The sequence below is a fragment of the Aspergillus pseudotamarii genome, assembly GCF_009193445.1.
Source record: "Aspergillus pseudotamarii strain CBS 117625 unplaced genomic scaffold BDV38scaffold_27, whole genome shotgun sequence".
Classification (NCBI taxonomy): Eukaryota; Fungi; Ascomycota; class Eurotiomycetes; order Eurotiales; family Aspergillaceae; genus Aspergillus; species Aspergillus pseudotamarii.
This window is the reverse complement of record NW_022475041.1, coordinates 248513-264782: the sequence shown is the minus strand read 5'-3', so window position 1 is coordinate 264782 and position 16270 is coordinate 248513. Positions and strand designations below refer to the sequence as shown.

At 48.7% G+C, this 16270-nt stretch overlaps 6 protein-coding genes across 6 annotated transcripts; 4 read left to right on the top strand and 2 right to left on the bottom strand.

Moving 5' to 3' along the window:
* Nucleotides 1–424: 424 nt before the first annotated feature.
* On the top strand, nucleotides 425–2688 carry BDV38DRAFT_246809 (sugar porter family MFS transporter). Its single transcript, XM_032054602.1, has 7 exons — nucleotides 425–537; nucleotides 598–1055; nucleotides 1115–1476; nucleotides 1535–1684; nucleotides 1750–1961; nucleotides 2026–2118; nucleotides 2168–2688. Exons 1-7 carry the CDS (start codon nucleotides 455–457, stop codon nucleotides 2430–2432), a joined length of 1623 nt encoding a protein of 540 aa, XP_031913534.1. The 5' UTR covers nucleotides 425–454; the 3' UTR covers nucleotides 2433–2688.
* Nucleotides 2689–5303: 2615 nt separating this feature from the next.
* BDV38DRAFT_292916 (ankyrin repeat domain-containing protein) lies at nucleotides 5304–6912 on the top strand (the record flags this gene model as incomplete). Its single annotated transcript, XM_032062121.1, has 2 exons — nucleotides 5304–6539; nucleotides 6598–6912. The coding sequence occupies 2 exons, from the start codon at nucleotides 5304–5306 to the stop codon at nucleotides 6910–6912; spliced, it is 1551 nt and encodes a 516-aa protein (XP_031913533.1).
* Nucleotides 6913–7392: 480 nt separating this feature from the next.
* BDV38DRAFT_292915 (glycoside hydrolase family 88/105 protein) lies at nucleotides 7393–8681 on the bottom strand (the record flags this gene model as incomplete). The annotated part of the gene is made up of 3 exons (XM_032062120.1): nucleotides 7393–7479; nucleotides 7542–7972; nucleotides 8063–8681. 3 exons carry the CDS (start codon nucleotides 8679–8681, stop codon nucleotides 7393–7395), a joined length of 1137 nt encoding a protein of 378 aa, XP_031913532.1.
* Nucleotides 8682–9165: 484 nt separating this feature from the next.
* On the bottom strand, nucleotides 9166–13153 carry BDV38DRAFT_271316 (uncharacterized protein; the record flags this gene model as incomplete). Its single annotated transcript, XM_032057290.1, has 9 exons — nucleotides 9166–9409; nucleotides 9470–9665; nucleotides 9726–9897; nucleotides 9955–10078; nucleotides 10126–10294; nucleotides 10346–10447; nucleotides 10501–10569; nucleotides 11183–11962; nucleotides 12037–13153. The coding sequence occupies 9 exons, from the start codon at nucleotides 13151–13153 to the stop codon at nucleotides 9166–9168; spliced, it is 2973 nt and encodes a 990-aa protein (XP_031913531.1).
* A 719-nt stretch (nucleotides 13154–13872) lies between these two features.
* BDV38DRAFT_283014 (uncharacterized protein) lies at nucleotides 13873–14366 on the top strand (the record flags this gene model as incomplete). The annotated part of the gene is made up of 2 exons (XM_032059943.1): nucleotides 13873–13903; nucleotides 14128–14366. The coding sequence occupies 2 exons, from the start codon at nucleotides 13873–13875 to the stop codon at nucleotides 14364–14366; spliced, it is 270 nt and encodes an 89-aa protein (XP_031913530.1).
* Nucleotides 14367–14565: 199 nt separating this feature from the next.
* Nucleotides 14566–15420, top strand: BDV38DRAFT_283013 (cytochrome P450; the record flags this gene model as incomplete). Its single annotated transcript, XM_032059942.1, has 1 exon — nucleotides 14566–15420. The coding sequence occupies one exon, from the start codon at nucleotides 14566–14568 to the stop codon at nucleotides 15418–15420; it is 855 nt and encodes a 284-aa protein (XP_031913529.1).
* Between the last annotated feature and the right edge of the window lie 850 nt (nucleotides 15421–16270).

Sequence of the window (16270 nt, the reverse complement as noted above, 5' to 3'; positions counted from 1 at the left end):
GTAAATTAGCCCCCAAGCCCTAAGACTTCCTTCGACTAATGGTAGGAGAGAGTTATATTACCACATTCCTTCCGCCAAGGATTTCTCTCCCATTGCCAAGGGTTTGTACGTCATGGATAGCTGGTCCTGATTGTGATTCCGAAAAGTACGAACTACTCTTTTCGTCTAGGTACCATTTAGCCTGGCAAGCCACTTCCCCAGGCCGGCCACAATGGCACGTCCAATCCCCGCAAAGCATGGCGTCTTTCCCCGTATCTTGGCCTTTCCCATGTCCTGGAGAAATTTTGTGGTCTCGGATTACCGCATTGATCAAGCCGAGAGCGCGGATGGGGGGGTGGTGTGGTTGAATACTACATTTAAATAACTATTACTAGTAGCTGCGCGCTCTTTCGCCAGGTCCCAGTATTTTTTGTCCAAACTTCAAATTCGGCCATCGGTGCTGTACTTGAACAACATGTTTGGGTTACCGAAGTTCTTTGGATTTAGAGGCAGACAGCTGAATCTGGCTATCAGTTCGCTGGGCAGTCTTGATTTCTTGTACGGCGCCGCCTCTGTCGCATAATGTCCGGTCTCGCAACTGATGGGTATCGCAAACAGGCTTTTCGGATATGATCAGGGTGTCACTGGTGGTCTGCTGGACCTTCCGTCCTTTATCAAATACTTCCCCGACATCAATGACAAGGCTGAGGGCATCGACCAAGCTTTGAAATCGCAGCGCAGTTTGAACCAGGGCATTGCCGTCGCGTCTTACAATTTGGGATGCTTCTGTGGCTCCATCTTGACTATCTTTATCGGAAATCCACTCGGTCGACGAAAAACGATCTTCCTCGGTTGTTGCACGATGGCGACTGGGGCCTTATTGCAAGCAACCGCGTTTCATTTGCCACACTTTATTATCGGTCGGATTATCACTGGTATCGGGAACGGTATGAACACGAGTACGGTTCCTACATGGCAGTCCGAGTCAGCCAAAGCCCATGATCGTGGAAAACTGGTGATGATTGAGGGTATGCTCATCACGGGAGGCATTACACTCAGTTACTGGATCAATTACGGTGAGTTCCACCTAATCCACTGCCACATAACGGAAGAATTGCTCATCGCTGTGGGTTAGGATTTTCCTTTATCCCAAATAGTGAGGTGGCATGGCGGTTTCCACTGGCCTTCCAGATTCTTTTCGCCGTGGTGATTTTCATCTCGATTATGAATCTGCCCGAATCTCCGCGGTGGCTGGTGATGCAGGGCCGCAACGATGAGGCTTTGGAAATCCTTGAATACCTTAATGAAAAGCCACGTGATGACCCCTATATTGTGAATGAGTTCAGATCTATTCAGGAGACCGTCAAGGAAATGTCGAAAGGTTCTTACCGAAGTTTGTTTGATATGAGCGAGTACCGCGAATTCCATCGCGTGGCACTCGCGTATGTCAATCAGATGTTCCAGCAGATATCCGGCATTAACCTTATCACGTACTATGTGAGATATCGCCCATGCTCCTGGTATTTGCTACATGGGTACTAAGACAGTTTCTTAGGCTCCATCTCTGTACAGCGAAATTGGTCTGGGCGAGGGCAATTTGCCAAAGTTGCTGGCCGCCTGCAATGGCACCGAATATCTCATGGCTGCGTTTATCCCGATTTTCATCATCGAAAAGGCTGGACGTCGGCCACTCATGCTCTTTGGAGTACGTAGCCCAGCCCCTGTCTGTCTTTGGTAGTATTGCTGCAGCTAACACCGATCGTTGCTCAGGCCGCGGGCATGTCTATCTCCATGGCTGTGCTGGCGGGTACCAACTACCGGTTGACACACCTCGGGGACAGCCAAGCCGGTATTGGACAAGCCGTGTTCCTCTTCGTCTTCAACACCTTCTTTGCCATCGGTTGGCTTGGAATGACCTGGTTATACCCGGCTGAGATTGTCCCACTGCGAATTCGTGCACCAACCAACGCACTAGCGACCAGGTAAGAGCCTATGTGGCATCACCCGTGAGATCTTAATATGACAGCCACACTAAACGACTTATAGCGCGAACTGGATCTTCAACTTCATGGTCGTGATGATTACACCGGTGTCATTCACCAACATCGGATACAAGACCTATGTCATCTTCGCAGTTATGTAAGAGTGCCCTGTGTCCGCAAACGTGGTTCTAAACTGACAATATCAGAAATGCATTCATGTTTCCCTGTGTGTACTTCTTCTTCCCGGAAACCCGATACCGCTCCCTGGAAGAGATGGACAACATCTTCAAGAAGTCTACGAACGTATTCAACGCGGTCACCATCTCGATCAAAGAACCGTACCGCTACGATAAACACGGTCAGCTAAAGTCGGAGTACCTCGAGGAGGCGATCCGTCGCGAGAGCGCTACGGTCCCGACCACCGGCAAGCCCTTCGAGAGCGACGACAGTACCACCGAAGTCAAGGCTTGAGCGATACGAAGGAGAGAAATATAATAAACGTCGAGTTGGCTGCATGTATATCACTTATACCCACCCCCCGAATGTGGTTTCATTTGGGTTGCCTTCTTTCTTACCCAAGTCAGTTTCGTTTCTAACACCCTGCTTTATTGTTTTCTTGTCATTCCCTTGATTGAGTTGGGGCTACTGTAGAGCTCTACCTTGCGCACAATGATACGCCAAGTCTGATAATATCTTAAACGTCTAGCCGGGAGTAACACCGTTTCTTGCTATCACGACTAGCCGCGTAGCCTTTATGCTGAGCTTCATAACCCTGCCTCCATTTATTGCATATAGCTATTCACAACGGTGGCGCCGGCCAAGGAGTATCTGTGACAAGCCAAGTTTGACATGGCGCAAAACAAGCATATTGCCAAGGGCATATCACACGGACATACTAGATTGAACTGTCGCCATGCTGCAAGCCATACTCCCTCCCATCACAGCCCAAGCCGGGACCAGGGGCCATAGTGTCGGGTTCTACAACTGTTGCGCCTGTGGGTGACTTGATTGGAAGTCTGACAAATCGGTAGGAATTAAAACTTACCAGGATCAGTGAGCTAGACCGTTCCGAATGGATAATTCAGTGCTCAGGCCCGATGGCGTCGACCGTGCAGGACAAACAAAGCCACAGAGGCTTGGCTGTGCGGTCCGAGTGTTGGAGCCAGCTTGGCATGACAAACAAAAAGAAAATGAAATCGAAAGTTATATCATGAAGGAAATCATGAGGTCGTACAATAATTTAAGAGCCTAGCCAGCATTAATGGGCATATATCCAACATAACCGAACAGTATAATCGCTTGACTCTTTCTTGTGTGGCCTGGGCCCCACATCATGGTGGCTTAGACTCTTCCATCTACCAGGCGTCTAGCTTCGTCACATCCTTGCAAGAGCAGTAAGCGAGGAGCTGGATCTCGGGTCTCTCGATCAATAGGGAGTGAACGGATCCTATAATGCTACTTTCGGCGAGAAATGAGTTACGGTTTAGGAAACTATGCCGCATAGTACGATATACAATGCACTCTGATACCATTTCTGAACACGATTGTCTATTGGGTAAAGGGAAAACGGCGATGCTTTTGACATGGAAAAACACGATATAGGGTGTAATCTCGGACGGCGGAACACGAGGGCCAAGCCTCGGTCATTTTACGGATTACTTGATCGGGTAACCCGGAAGGAGCGGACGTCAGACTAAACGTCTTGGCAGGAAATGACCAATCACACCTCGGAGGTCACGAAAATAATCAGGCAGACATCGCTTTGCTTGCCTGTCTTTTTCGGACTCAATTCCTGGTGGTGGTTTGAGGTATGAAAACCCTAACACAATTATGGAGCGTATTCACCCTTTTGTTCTAAAGAGCGACTATTCGCCTACACCTAGACCAGGACATGACATTATCACGACCGTGCCTCGTTCCTTTGCTAACGGCACGATTGTGCAATGGTAAGACATATCAAGAGGCCAGAGGTCAACTCATCTTCATGTGACAAGTGCAGACGTCTCCTACTTTGAGAGAGCAACATGTTGCTCCTTGGTTGATATCTTAAGACTAGAAGGGGATATGGATAGCACCACAAGGCCACAGTTCCTTTCTTTATGATAGGGGCATAATGCATCTAGCTCTAAAGTGCAGATTGGTACTGTTGTGTAATCGCAGCAGATTGGATACATATTTGAAGAACCACGACACAGCTTTTCCCTGAATATAACGCGTGCTTAGCATGGCATTATTCAATCCAATGCAAGACTATATAGTCTCCCTGAGATACAATTGCCAGGCAGGCTCCGCTTTGGGTGAGCCAGTTGAAAATCGCAGTATCTCCAGTTGAAGGACTCACAGGCGACGCCAGCATATAACCCTTGGCGGCAATATCTACATCTATAACTTTTTCACGTAACAACTGCTCTGAACCAGGATGCCCATTCCAGTATGCAGTGTGTAGAGCAGCGAAGCTACTTTGACTCTGCGCTGAGATGTCATCTAGTCTGAGTATTACAAGCCTACAAGAGCAATTCCATATGCTCAGCCGAAACATGCATGATCTTGTCTTCGCTTTTTTCCTGGACTTGGACCCACTGAAGATCCCTCCAGCCTATTAACAAAACCCAAGCCCTGACATATCCTGTAATACTGGCAGAATATGTTGTCATCTTACAGCGTGTGCCATGGAACTCCCTATTCTGAGGAACGCCTCGGGTGTGACAAAATGATCGAATTAAGTTAAAAAAAAAAAAAAAAAAAAAAAACCGTAGAACGGGGAAGCCACACGTTGGCGTTGTAGGCTAATCATAAATAGAAAGTACGATATATCTGTGCTTTATCGTAATGATTTAGTGAGATGGCCACGCATCTCTGTGCTATTACAAACTGCAGTTCACCTGTTTCCTAGCATCCTGCTGCTAGAGGGACTTATAACCTATAAAACCACGTATGATTAACTACTACTTCAGTGAAACTGACCCATGGGAGCCTCGTACAATACCCCCCTCCGTGGGCGGCTAGTACAGCCTTGTGGTTGGTAGGCGAAATGGCAAGGCTGTGAGCACAATGTCATATCTCTCCCACCACCCCCTCCGCCCAGTGCTTCAATTTCTTCAAACAAGCGGATCCATCTGGTATACACATCTCTCGTCTACTTATTCTAAGGCAGACTTCAACAACAACACTATCTCTTCCACCGTGCATTAGTATTCTTCCACGATGAAAACCTTCCCTGAAGCCGACGTTATCTGGTAGAATGCGAGCTCCTACTACGTTCGATGTCCATTCTGCGAAGCAATTCATCACCACGGCGTAAACTGGAACACGAGCAAGTTGAGATATTCACATTGCGAGAAGATGGAGAGCTACCTTTGCTGCTTCCCCATGAATGAACGTGGTCAGGTTGCGTATGAAATCGACAAGCGACGCGGACGATATACCAATATTTGTGCATCCGATGATAGTGATACCGAGAATGATGATGTTGATCATCTGGCAAACGAGTTGGCGCAGAAGGCTACGATTGCAGCACAGAGGGGAGAGTCATACGCCGATATCAACGAAGATTCCAAGGAAATGGTTACCATCAATCCAGGACATGGCATCGAGCCATTTGAACAAAAGCGGATTCTGGATGCAATAAGCGACTGTGCCAATGGAAATAAAAGAGCGGTAAAGGACTACTTGGAGACTTCTAGTGAGGCCCAGCTGTTTATTCGAGGGCGAGATCACGATAGTAAAACAACCCTTATCAGCGCAGCATCTGAGCCGAGTTCGGAGATGGTGTCACTTCTCCTTAAATACGGGGCTGATGTGAATGCTGTTGACAACGGTGGGAGAAGTGCCCTTATGGAAGCAGCACTCTTTGGTTGGGCCGAAAATGTAAAGGTTCTACTGCAGAACGGCGCAGACAAGCATATTCGGGATAGCGAGAATCGACTAGCTGTTGACTTTGCTCGAGACTATTACAAAAACCGGACCGAGAGATACAGGCGTACCAGAGGTAGCGTGACATCTCCATTGAATCCACGGCTAGGCTATACCGAGGACACATTCAGAAGGGATATTGATCGTCAGGAAATTGTACGCCTCTTGAGCGGAGAGAACAGGAAGTCAGAGATTGTCTTTGGGACCCCTCCCACGTTATCACTCTCTGAATCCTACTCTTTCACGCCCTCCCCAATGCAGGGCTCGTTACTATTACGCGGCCCAATTGAAGAGTATCCAATCAGCAGCAGCTCTAAGACGGTGGCGCGTTTAGAGCGCGGTGGAAAATTTCCGTCTATTGGCGCTATGAGCGGATGGTCGCACAGTTCCGTGCAGTCCCTCAGGGTTGACGGTCGACAGTGGACGGATGATGTTCTTTATATCTCGGAGGTAGTGGATCATGTTCTAGCTTCCCATAGCTGTGATCAGGGTAAGGATGGTCAATACAATGCATGTCACGCGGAAAAGCAGTTGATAGCGTATTTCATCGATCGCCACGTGTTTCTTCCACGCGACCTTGAGCTGAACTCGAAATTAGAGGAAAGAATCGATAGTGTAGAGGACGAGCTTCATGAGTTCCTGTCCGGTACGGAAATAGGTCACAAGGTGACATCCCTTAGAAAGAGGGAGAAGGATATAAAACATCAGCTATTCGATGGGGGAGGAAAAGCTCATTGGAAAGCATGATGAGATCAAGGCACTGAACTTGGAGCTCAAATCTGTTGAAACAGCCCTAAACCAGCTGGTTGCCAGCCCTCAAGCACGACCATTGTTGAAGCTAGAAAGCCAGCTGAATATTCTAAATCAGCAGCTAGACAGACATACTGGCCTGATGGATATGGCTAGTGCGCCACCACCTGTGTCATTAACCGAGGCGGTCATACTGGTCAGCTCGCCTCCTTATCAGGACTGTAGGGTGTTCAAGGACAAAGTCAATGCGCGTTTTGGGCTATCTATACAATTATTTGCGGCACTTTGACTTGCATTGCAGCGATCAACATCAGGAAGCCAGTGGATTGTGGCTTGCCAAGAGATCCAAGAGGCGAGCAGTAAACAACTATTGGGTCTAAGAAAAGAACTACTTTGGCTATTGATTACCTTTCGGTGTCTATACTATAAGCGTTAATTGAAAGAAGAGTACGTATATTGAGGTTACTACGCGGCTTTGCTAGAAATAGGAGAAGATCGGGGAGTTGAATGCTAACGCGAATTAGTGCAAATCAACAAACCAAAAATATGTATAAATACTAAATGGCACAAGAAAGGACCTTGCTACGAAATTCAAGTTGGATCAGAATCAGGAGCCAGCATCGAACAGTCCAAATCAGTAAAGCTCTGTGTATTGCTGCATATGTACAGTAAATTCACCTCTTACGCCTGAGGCCTTCTCTACAGTTTCTATTTCCCGAATATGATTCATCATATTCAGGATCTTTCATCTCTCCTTGGCCGCCGTGGATTAATATGCCTCAAGTTCATAGCTTGCATACATAAACGGCCCTGCACCCTTAACGTCATTCTGCACAACGGGAACAGATATGTAGTACTGCATCCGGTCAGTCAAATTCACATTCGGCATTTCAGTCCACAGTGAACATCGGAGCTTACCTCAAAGCTGCCGTTGCTGCTTAGACTTCCCACCTCCACTGTGCCCTCCCAGTTCAACGTCCCGTTATCATTCTTACTCACAAACCTGTCAAGCAACAACTGATACCCGTTGTCGGCGACCTGCGAGTACTCGCCCTTGTCTAGGAATCCATTCCGCATGCCCTTCAAGAATCCATATGTGAACATCGCAGACCCACTACTCTCAATGTAGTTTCTAGGGTCGCTCGGGTATTGGTCGTTCATGATCAACCACCACCCACCACTTTCATCCTGAGCCTGTTTAAGGGCTTGCGCAAGTTTCTGGAATCGGCTCAGATTGGTCTCCCAGCCTGGGTGAGACTTGGGGAAGTAATCCAGGATATCCACAAGGGACATGAAATACCATCCTAGGGCGCGATTCCAGACGAGTGGTGCAGCACCAGTTTCGGGATCTGCAAGTAATGGTTATTCCCTTGCCTTATAAAATTAACAGACACTGGGAGGGGGCGCAAGAGCGATTGCTTTGACTTGTTTAGACATACCGGCCCAGACAGCAGTTTTACTGTAATCAAACCCGTGGACAAGCAACCCATCCTCTCGCAAACAATGCTCCTCGATCAAGTCAAACTGGAGCATGATATCATCCCAGGCAGTGCTGTTGTCTGCATCAAACCATGCGGTGTACAGCGCGTAGAAGTTCGTTGACATGTAGATCCCATCCAGCCACATCTGGTTTGGATAGGTGGGGTCCCGATGCCAAAGCCCGCCTCCCTCATTGCGGGGGGTTAAATCGATCTGTCGTCGGAGAGTATCGGCACCTAGCTTAAACCTCTCTTGGCCAGTGGCGGCCCAAGCAGCCAGAAAGTTTGTACCAATCCGCAGATCATCAAGAGAGATCTTGTCACTGAGGTTATAGTTGATCAACTCGCCGGAATCACTCACAACGCCGGATAGTTGAGACTCCACGAAGTCAAGATACTCAGGGTTGTTGGTTTTGTTATGTGCAAATTCAATGCCTCGGTAGAGAACTCCATAAGCGTAGTTCCGGGATAGGGGCACTGATTTCGACAGCCAAGATGTAGCCATCCATTCGGTGTAGTTGCTACTGGCCGCCACTGTTGTGCCTACCGTAGAGGCGAGGAGGAATAAAGATGCTCTCATCGTGAGGAGCGATAATTCGACTAGTATAATGGCTAATCTGGATTTTTACTCCCCTTGATAGCTAGCTATGTGCTCTACGATCTTTTATATACACTAGCCTCGGTTATTTTCACCATGATACACGCAGCTCCCAAGCCAAGACACGGATGAATTGTCTCCTGCGACTACCGCCGAAAACCCCACGAATAAGACCCCACAACTTTAAATTTAGCTGCATAGAACACACCATAGCATCATGGTAAATGGTGGAATTTTCCACCTGGGTCTTCTTTTCTTAGTCTGCGTTGTTTATATTGATATTAGCCAAGACACTGGCAGTTAAACCCTGAGGATTTGAGAGGAGACCTCATATGAGGGGTGCATTACTCCACCAAACAGTAAACAATCTAGGCCATACAGGTTGTTCCAGTGTGAGATGTTCAGAGTATTCCAGACTCCTTAGCAAGATATATGACGTCACTATCCTCTGTGCTAATTTCTCTATCTAATTGTATACTGTCGCATGCAGACCGGGGATGATCTCAAGGTCCTTGGGCCGATAAGTGTACTTCCCATCCTCAGAGATCTTCGCATCTTTTGTGCGTCGTTGCTGCTGGGTCTGTCGCACCTTCACCCATTGCTCCGTTGTCAAGTGTTGACCCAGTTCCGTGAAGACATTCTGCGTGAGTCCCAGTCGGTTCAGTAGAGGGCTGTTTTGAATCGGGTCCAGCACGACGTGGTTATTCGGTCTACGGTCGGAGGATAGAGATCAGTATTTACCATGTGGAAAGTCTCACTGGCGAACTCACCGTGCAAAGTATAATACTCCCAACCGATCAACGTGTGCTTGGTCGGCTGGCGGGACATGTACGCGATGAATGCTGGACTTGATTAGACCACCCGTAAGAGCAGTCAATGCATCACAGGTGTTGACCGTAATGGTGCCATCCTGCGGACGCACCCACTTCCATTGCCCTTCAGAATTGAGGATCTGCAATGCAGCAACTGGCTGACGGAACAACAGAGTGACTGTCCCCAGATCCGTATGGCCGGGTACGTACATGCTGCCGACTCTTTTATTCTCTTCGGCGCCGCGTGCTGCGTAATGCATGTACCGAAGATGGTCCTCGCCTTTCACATCGTATTGGTGGTCCCGGACAAGCTGGCTTTCATCAGGAAGGTCAAGCAGAATGGCGAACAGACGGAGGAGCTTCTCGACGACTTCTGTGTGGCATTTCTATATTCATCATTACTGTGAGGAAGGTCAGATAAAGTTTAGTCCAATGGCACATACCCGACTAAACGCTTCGATTTCCTCCAGATGATCGCCGAGAACAGGTGGCTGCTGACGCTGGTGGTAACCGTCGAATTTTGGGATATTGTAGACCTGTACATTGTCTTTGACTCCATTTCCCAGGCTACAAAGGTCAGTCTATTTTCTCAGTAGCTGTGATAGAGATCTTACGCCCGGTGTCCGGCAGGTCTATATCCGTTATATTCGCCGTTTTCAAGGTCAGAGGCGCTGTGGTATTTGAGCTTTTCTTCTAAAGGAAGTGCATAGAACTCGCGACCGAGGGCAAATTGATGGTCGATTTCTTCTTGGCTGATGTTGAAGTTTTTTACATAAAAGAAGCCTGTTTTAACCAAGGTTAGACAACGCGATACATTTGCATCAGAATACTCACCCACGTGCCGCACAGCGTGATCCAACTGCTTCACAAGCACTTCCTTTCCTCCAGGCTGGTCATATTGACTGAGGTCAAGGGTAACAAGTTCGGCCCAATCGACTACTTGGTCAGTCTGATTGAGGATTAAACTGTGGCTAGAGATTGCTACTCACGGTCTTCCCTCGTCACCGGAACATGATCATATCTATCAATAAGTTTGGCAGGCATGTTGAACAAAGGGTCTTTTGGTTATTCGAAGATGGCTTGGGAGAATACACGATGTCGAAAGGAGCACATAGGCTACACTGAAGATTCGTGCTATATAACTCTTCAACCCCGCATTACGCGCCTTCCGATGATTACCATGTACTGTGAGAAAGCACGCAAGCTTTACCACGCGTCTCAAGTTAGATCTCGTCGGTACAGGCTTCATTCATTGGCTCATGGAAGTGACAACGACTTCGTTAAAGTGATGTTATGCCGGGGTTGACGCACGCCATCCGCACTACATATTTGCCGTCGTCAACGTGAGTCCAACCAACCATATCAATTATTATCTTTCCCTCACAGGAGTGACTACCTACAGATATACCCACTCATGAAGCGCTGTAGCTGTTCATCCGTTGTGAAAATATATCAAATCTATAAATAGAAAATGATGCAGAGCGGGAATTGCGTATGTTTTACTAGTAGTTACTTAGTTGTACATGGGGTATGAGAATCGAAGGTCAACAACTCGATCTTCAATGGCAATACATGCATAATAAGGTCATTCTGCAATACACAGGCAGTCGGACCTCTCTTCACATCAACTTGCACCTTTACCCTAACATAAGCTTTGTCCGATTCATTTACCAGCCCAAAAACGCAGAAACGCCTCTTTCTTATCCTTCGGTGGCTGTAGCTCCGACCGACAAGTTTCTGCGAGGGGCATCCCATCATTTCCGACGTTCGTGACTGCATTTTGCGACTTGCCCAAGAAATAATTGTGCTGAAACAGCGATGCGATAAGAGGGATGAAGGCGAGTCCCAACGCCGTGGCCAGGCAATAATATAACGCGTGCCGATACGCCTGTACTGCTCCCACTCGCACCGGATCGTCAAAGCTGTATAATTTCCGAATGGAAGTGGGACTACCAAACAACTTCTTCACATCGGCTTCCGTGGCATTAGATGGCAGGTACTTTCGCAACTGCTTGGGCATCTGGTCCGCCCAAATCACTGCCACAATCGCCGATCCGATAGCCCTACCAATCTTCGACCATAGGGCCAACAGTGAGATAGCGAGGGCGACATCCTGGTGCGGAACGGAGGCTTGCGACGCGACGCGCGATCCGACAACCGACATGGAGCCGCCGAATCCGACGAGGATCATCGCCATCACCATGGCGCCCGTGTTGGCAGTCGCCATATCGCCTTCCAACATGATGCCCATGCCAATAATTTTGATCACTAGACCGGCTATCTGGATAGCTTTGTACCGATGTGTCCACCGTTGAAGGAGTCCGACAAAAGGTCCGGCGATGCAGAGGGCAAGGGTGAGGGTATTACCGTAGTAGACCCAGTTCTGATAGCTCCAGGGCTTAGCCACGTAGACATATGAGTCCCAGTAGAGACCGCGAACACTTCCAGCAACTGGTGTTATTCGCAATGAGTTAGTAATTGTGCGTCGGAAATGTAAGCAAGAGGGCAGAGTGGAAAGAACTTGCGCATGTAGAAGCTATCGATAATGATAGCCATGGTGAAAGTCCTATTAAATACCAATCGGCGAGGAGCGCTCGGTACACGGGCCCATTTCACCTCATAGATGACATAGGCGATCAGAAGGAGGCCACCAACGATCATCATGACGATGAGGGATTGGTTTCGCCAACCACCATCGGCGTAGGTCTTGAGCGAAAATGGTAATAGCAAGAGTGACCAGCCAAACCCCAGCAGAACCAGGCCAAAGGCATCGATTTCATCCAGAATGCGCCGGACAGACTGCGTCCAACGTTCTGAAGACTCAGCTGCCCGTGTTGAAGCCGCCCCACGGGGTACGCCAGGACCCTCCCTCTCAGCAAGATGCCTAGCAGCTCGACGAGCGGCGTTAGAGGAGGCAATGTTCACGATCCTATTTTGTTTGGCTTTCCGATCGAGGTAGATGAGCGTAGCGACGGCGGGCCCAAGGGCGACGGGCATGATAATGGCAAACATGCCGTATCCCCAGCGCCACTGCCCTTTACTATCAATGGCATCCACAATCTTACCGGCAAACCAGGTGTTGATAATGAATGGTGTGGAGAGCATAGAACTCGCAAATCCGCGCCATTCGAGTGGCGTCAAGTCCGCAACGATGATGTCGTTAGTCAAGTCAAGGCCGGAGCTTCCGATGGCGACCAAGACTTCTCCAACGACGTAGCCACCGATGGTCCTACAGGTGGCAACAATAATATACCCGAGGACATAAAACAGCAGGATCCATATGTATGTGTACGGACGAGATGTGATGTCGGAAATCTTAGCGATAAAGGGTTTGCTCACGGCACTGATGATACTCGTTGCAATTGATAGCGTGGACAGGACCGAGCTGTGTTGTTTGAAATATGAGGCGTCGACCGAGTAGTAGGACGTGGTAGATGAATCGAGTGAGTAGGCCCAAGCACAGACCAGCACTGATACCCCGATGAGCCACAATGTCTTCCGGTCCGACTTGGCCTCGCGATAGACAGCTTCCATTCGGGTGACCCCCTGGGACTGTTGGGAGTCCCCAATCGTGGGCTTAAGAGTGGCCTCGCCATTCTCGTCGGGCACTGTGATCTGGGAGATTTGATCGTTCGGCAACATGACTAGCTTCCTGTAGTTCAAATTCTCATAAGAAGTCAGGCATGGGATATATATTTCCCCTAAGCTGGCAAGTGAGTACGGGTTCGCCTTGGATAGGAAAGTTCTTTACCGAGAAACACACTACCTATGGCCATTTTTATCCGCAATCTGATATGATCCCGTCCCTTCATTAATTTTTTTTTTATTATTCTTCCCCCCCGTACTCAATGCCTATTTCCAAAACCCTGTTTGCTTTCCGACATTCCGTAGACGAAGACTAGACCGCATCACATAACCTTACGCCAACCAGCACCCGTAAAGCAAGGGCATGTGGAGATTCTAGCACGAGTAATACCAATCATGATTCCTCCTGTCTCTAATGTACTCACACTGCATGTCTGTGGAATATTTGAGCTTGGGATCCATATTCTACTTTCGGTTACTGACCTCTTGGCTCCGGGTCTGGTCGGCCAATTACGGGCTAACCTGAGGGATCTAATCTAATCAGATGTGTCGGAATCTGTCCGACATGATGAAGACATTCATTCTATGTGAACTGACCATACCATTGTCCCTAGTAGTGCCATCTCTGTTGGAATGCCATTTACCATTGGTTTTTCACGCGTCTCCCGATTAGGAAAATGCTCTTATTCAGTCATATATTGTCGAATGTGTCTAAATTGCACGACCCATATGTGGGAGCTAAGGTGTAGACACGCTTACGCCCAGATCTCGTAAGAATGAACGCACTCATCCAATCGCCATTCGCATGTAGAGACAAAAATCCGACACATCGGTGCGGGATAATACATTTTATCTACTTGGCTTCCAGGATGCATCTGCTGCTCGCCCAGTGGACATCCAAAATGGCGCAGACCTAAAGCCTGCGCGGGCTGCCGTCGGGGCAGAGTTTCATATTATCGAACCAGAAGGCAAGCCTCCTTGCCCACCAGGAGAATTCACATCGTGATAGCTAACGGCTAAAGTTCCAACAGGGATTGCCTTCCAATCTCATAATACCGCTCTCGACTCAGTTGATGATCTGCTGGCCTGCTCTACTCAAATTGCCATCACCGTCAATGGCCAGATGGTGAAAGAGCCAGAGGGTCCCGCGGGCTGGCCGTTTGTTGGCAACTTCTACCAGATCTACCCTGACCACATCGCCAACCATCCGCTCCTTGGAATCAAGGACAACACAGCCATCTTCCTGGGCGACACCGAGACTGAGAATTAGCCATTGGCTCACAAGTTCATCCCCCCGGCCATGAGCCCCAAAGCAGTCCGCCACTACACTCCCCCTGATGTAGACTTCGTGTGAAGCTGCTATCCGGGACTTTGACGACCTCGACGCCCGTGGGGAAGCTTGGAATGCCTACCAGTACATGCTGAAGCTTGCATCCCAAGCAGTGGGTAAGTTCACATTGGGACTTGATATGGGTCATTTCAATGGAGCAGAGGCGCCCATCCACCCCATTGTCCATCTCATTGTCGACTTCCTGTCCCTGAACAAGAAGATCTCCAACCGTGGGGAGTGGTACAAGCACCTTCCCATTGGTGACCCGAAGAAGCTGCGAGATGTCCGAGCCGAACTATACGAGAAGCTACGTGTCGCCACAGACGCTGCTGTCCAACCAGGGGCTAGCGACCTCCCACTCCATGACGCCTCACTCGAGGCCACTTGTGTGGTCGACTATCTCAAACGCGTCACAGACAACAATGGCAACAAGATGCCCCATGACTTGATATATTCCAACATGATCGTCGTTACCGCCGCTGGCTTCACCACCACCTCGACCTTGCTCTCCTGGTGTCTGTACTCACTCGTCACCTACGAAGGCTGCCAAGAGAGGCTCTTGCAGGAGCTGATCGACTATGGTGTCACCGCAGACACCACATGGACCCCCGATCTCGCGAGCTCGATGCCCTTCCTGAGTAACTTCATCAGGGAAGTTCAGCGGGTGCACAACCCTTCCTTCCAGCCTGGCCGCACCACGAAACAAGACGTGGTTCTCCCGGGAGGATACTGGCTTCCCAAGGACAGCATTGTCATCCCGGCCCTCTACAGCATCCACATGAACCCCAAGGTCTGGAACAACCCGGAGAAGTTCGATCCTGACCGCTGGGACACGGAAGAAGTCAAGAACCGCCACCGCTGCGCCTACGTTCCCTTCGCCACAGGTCCGCGTGGCTGCATCGGTTTCAACTTTGCTCTGCAGGAGACCAGAGTCTTCTTGTCAATGCTTGCCCACCGCTACGAATTTGTCAGACAGGGCAACGATGCCATCTAGTACGACGGTGATTTCCAGTTGGTGCGTCCGCTCAACCTGTATGTGCGCACTCAGAAGAGAACTTCCTGGCCTTCTCCGTCAGCGAGCAAACAACAGGCTTAATGGTAGTAGTGGTCGTAAAAATTCGGGGGCTTTTCGTTGTTGGACAGCGTGATGCCATATGAAATTTCCGTGCCAACCGTGATTTATCAGTCTATCACCACAAGCTCTTACCATGACAAGTACCAAAATACTGACCGCTTGGGGCTTCGCTGAAATTTCCTGATTCTGAAATATTCTGATAAGTTTGTTATGTTGTATCTGTTATATACTCAAATTAACCAATTCCGAAATACCTTGACTTGGGTACAATATTCTTCTCTTCAGTATAGATATCAGATCTGGTTATAAACATAGGACAGTTTTATAACTATTAGGAAATTGTTCAATAATCTGAAAACAGACATACTATACAGCTGAGAGTATAAATAAAATTCATCTATCACATAATTTAAATAGACTTAGGTAGAGTTGATCGGGTCCCCCGAGAAACCCGCCCCGATATCAACTCTACTTGGAGCATATAGGGTCAACACATAGAGTATCAGGATGTCAGGCTATCTACGTACAGCGAGAAGGCTGTGGGAATATTGCCCTCTGGTGTAAGATCAAAGCCGATCGCTAGGTTTCCCGACATTGTCATCAATGAGTCTTCGGCCCGAGGCAAGCCCGGCGACATAGTGAGTACTCCATATATAGATACTCCCAAGGTTCCCTATTCATCCTGCTCGCACCGCCCCATTTTGTGCTCGTTCTTTGTCTCAGCTACGATCCGATTTTACGGCATTTCTAGAAGTCGCTACGAGCCAGC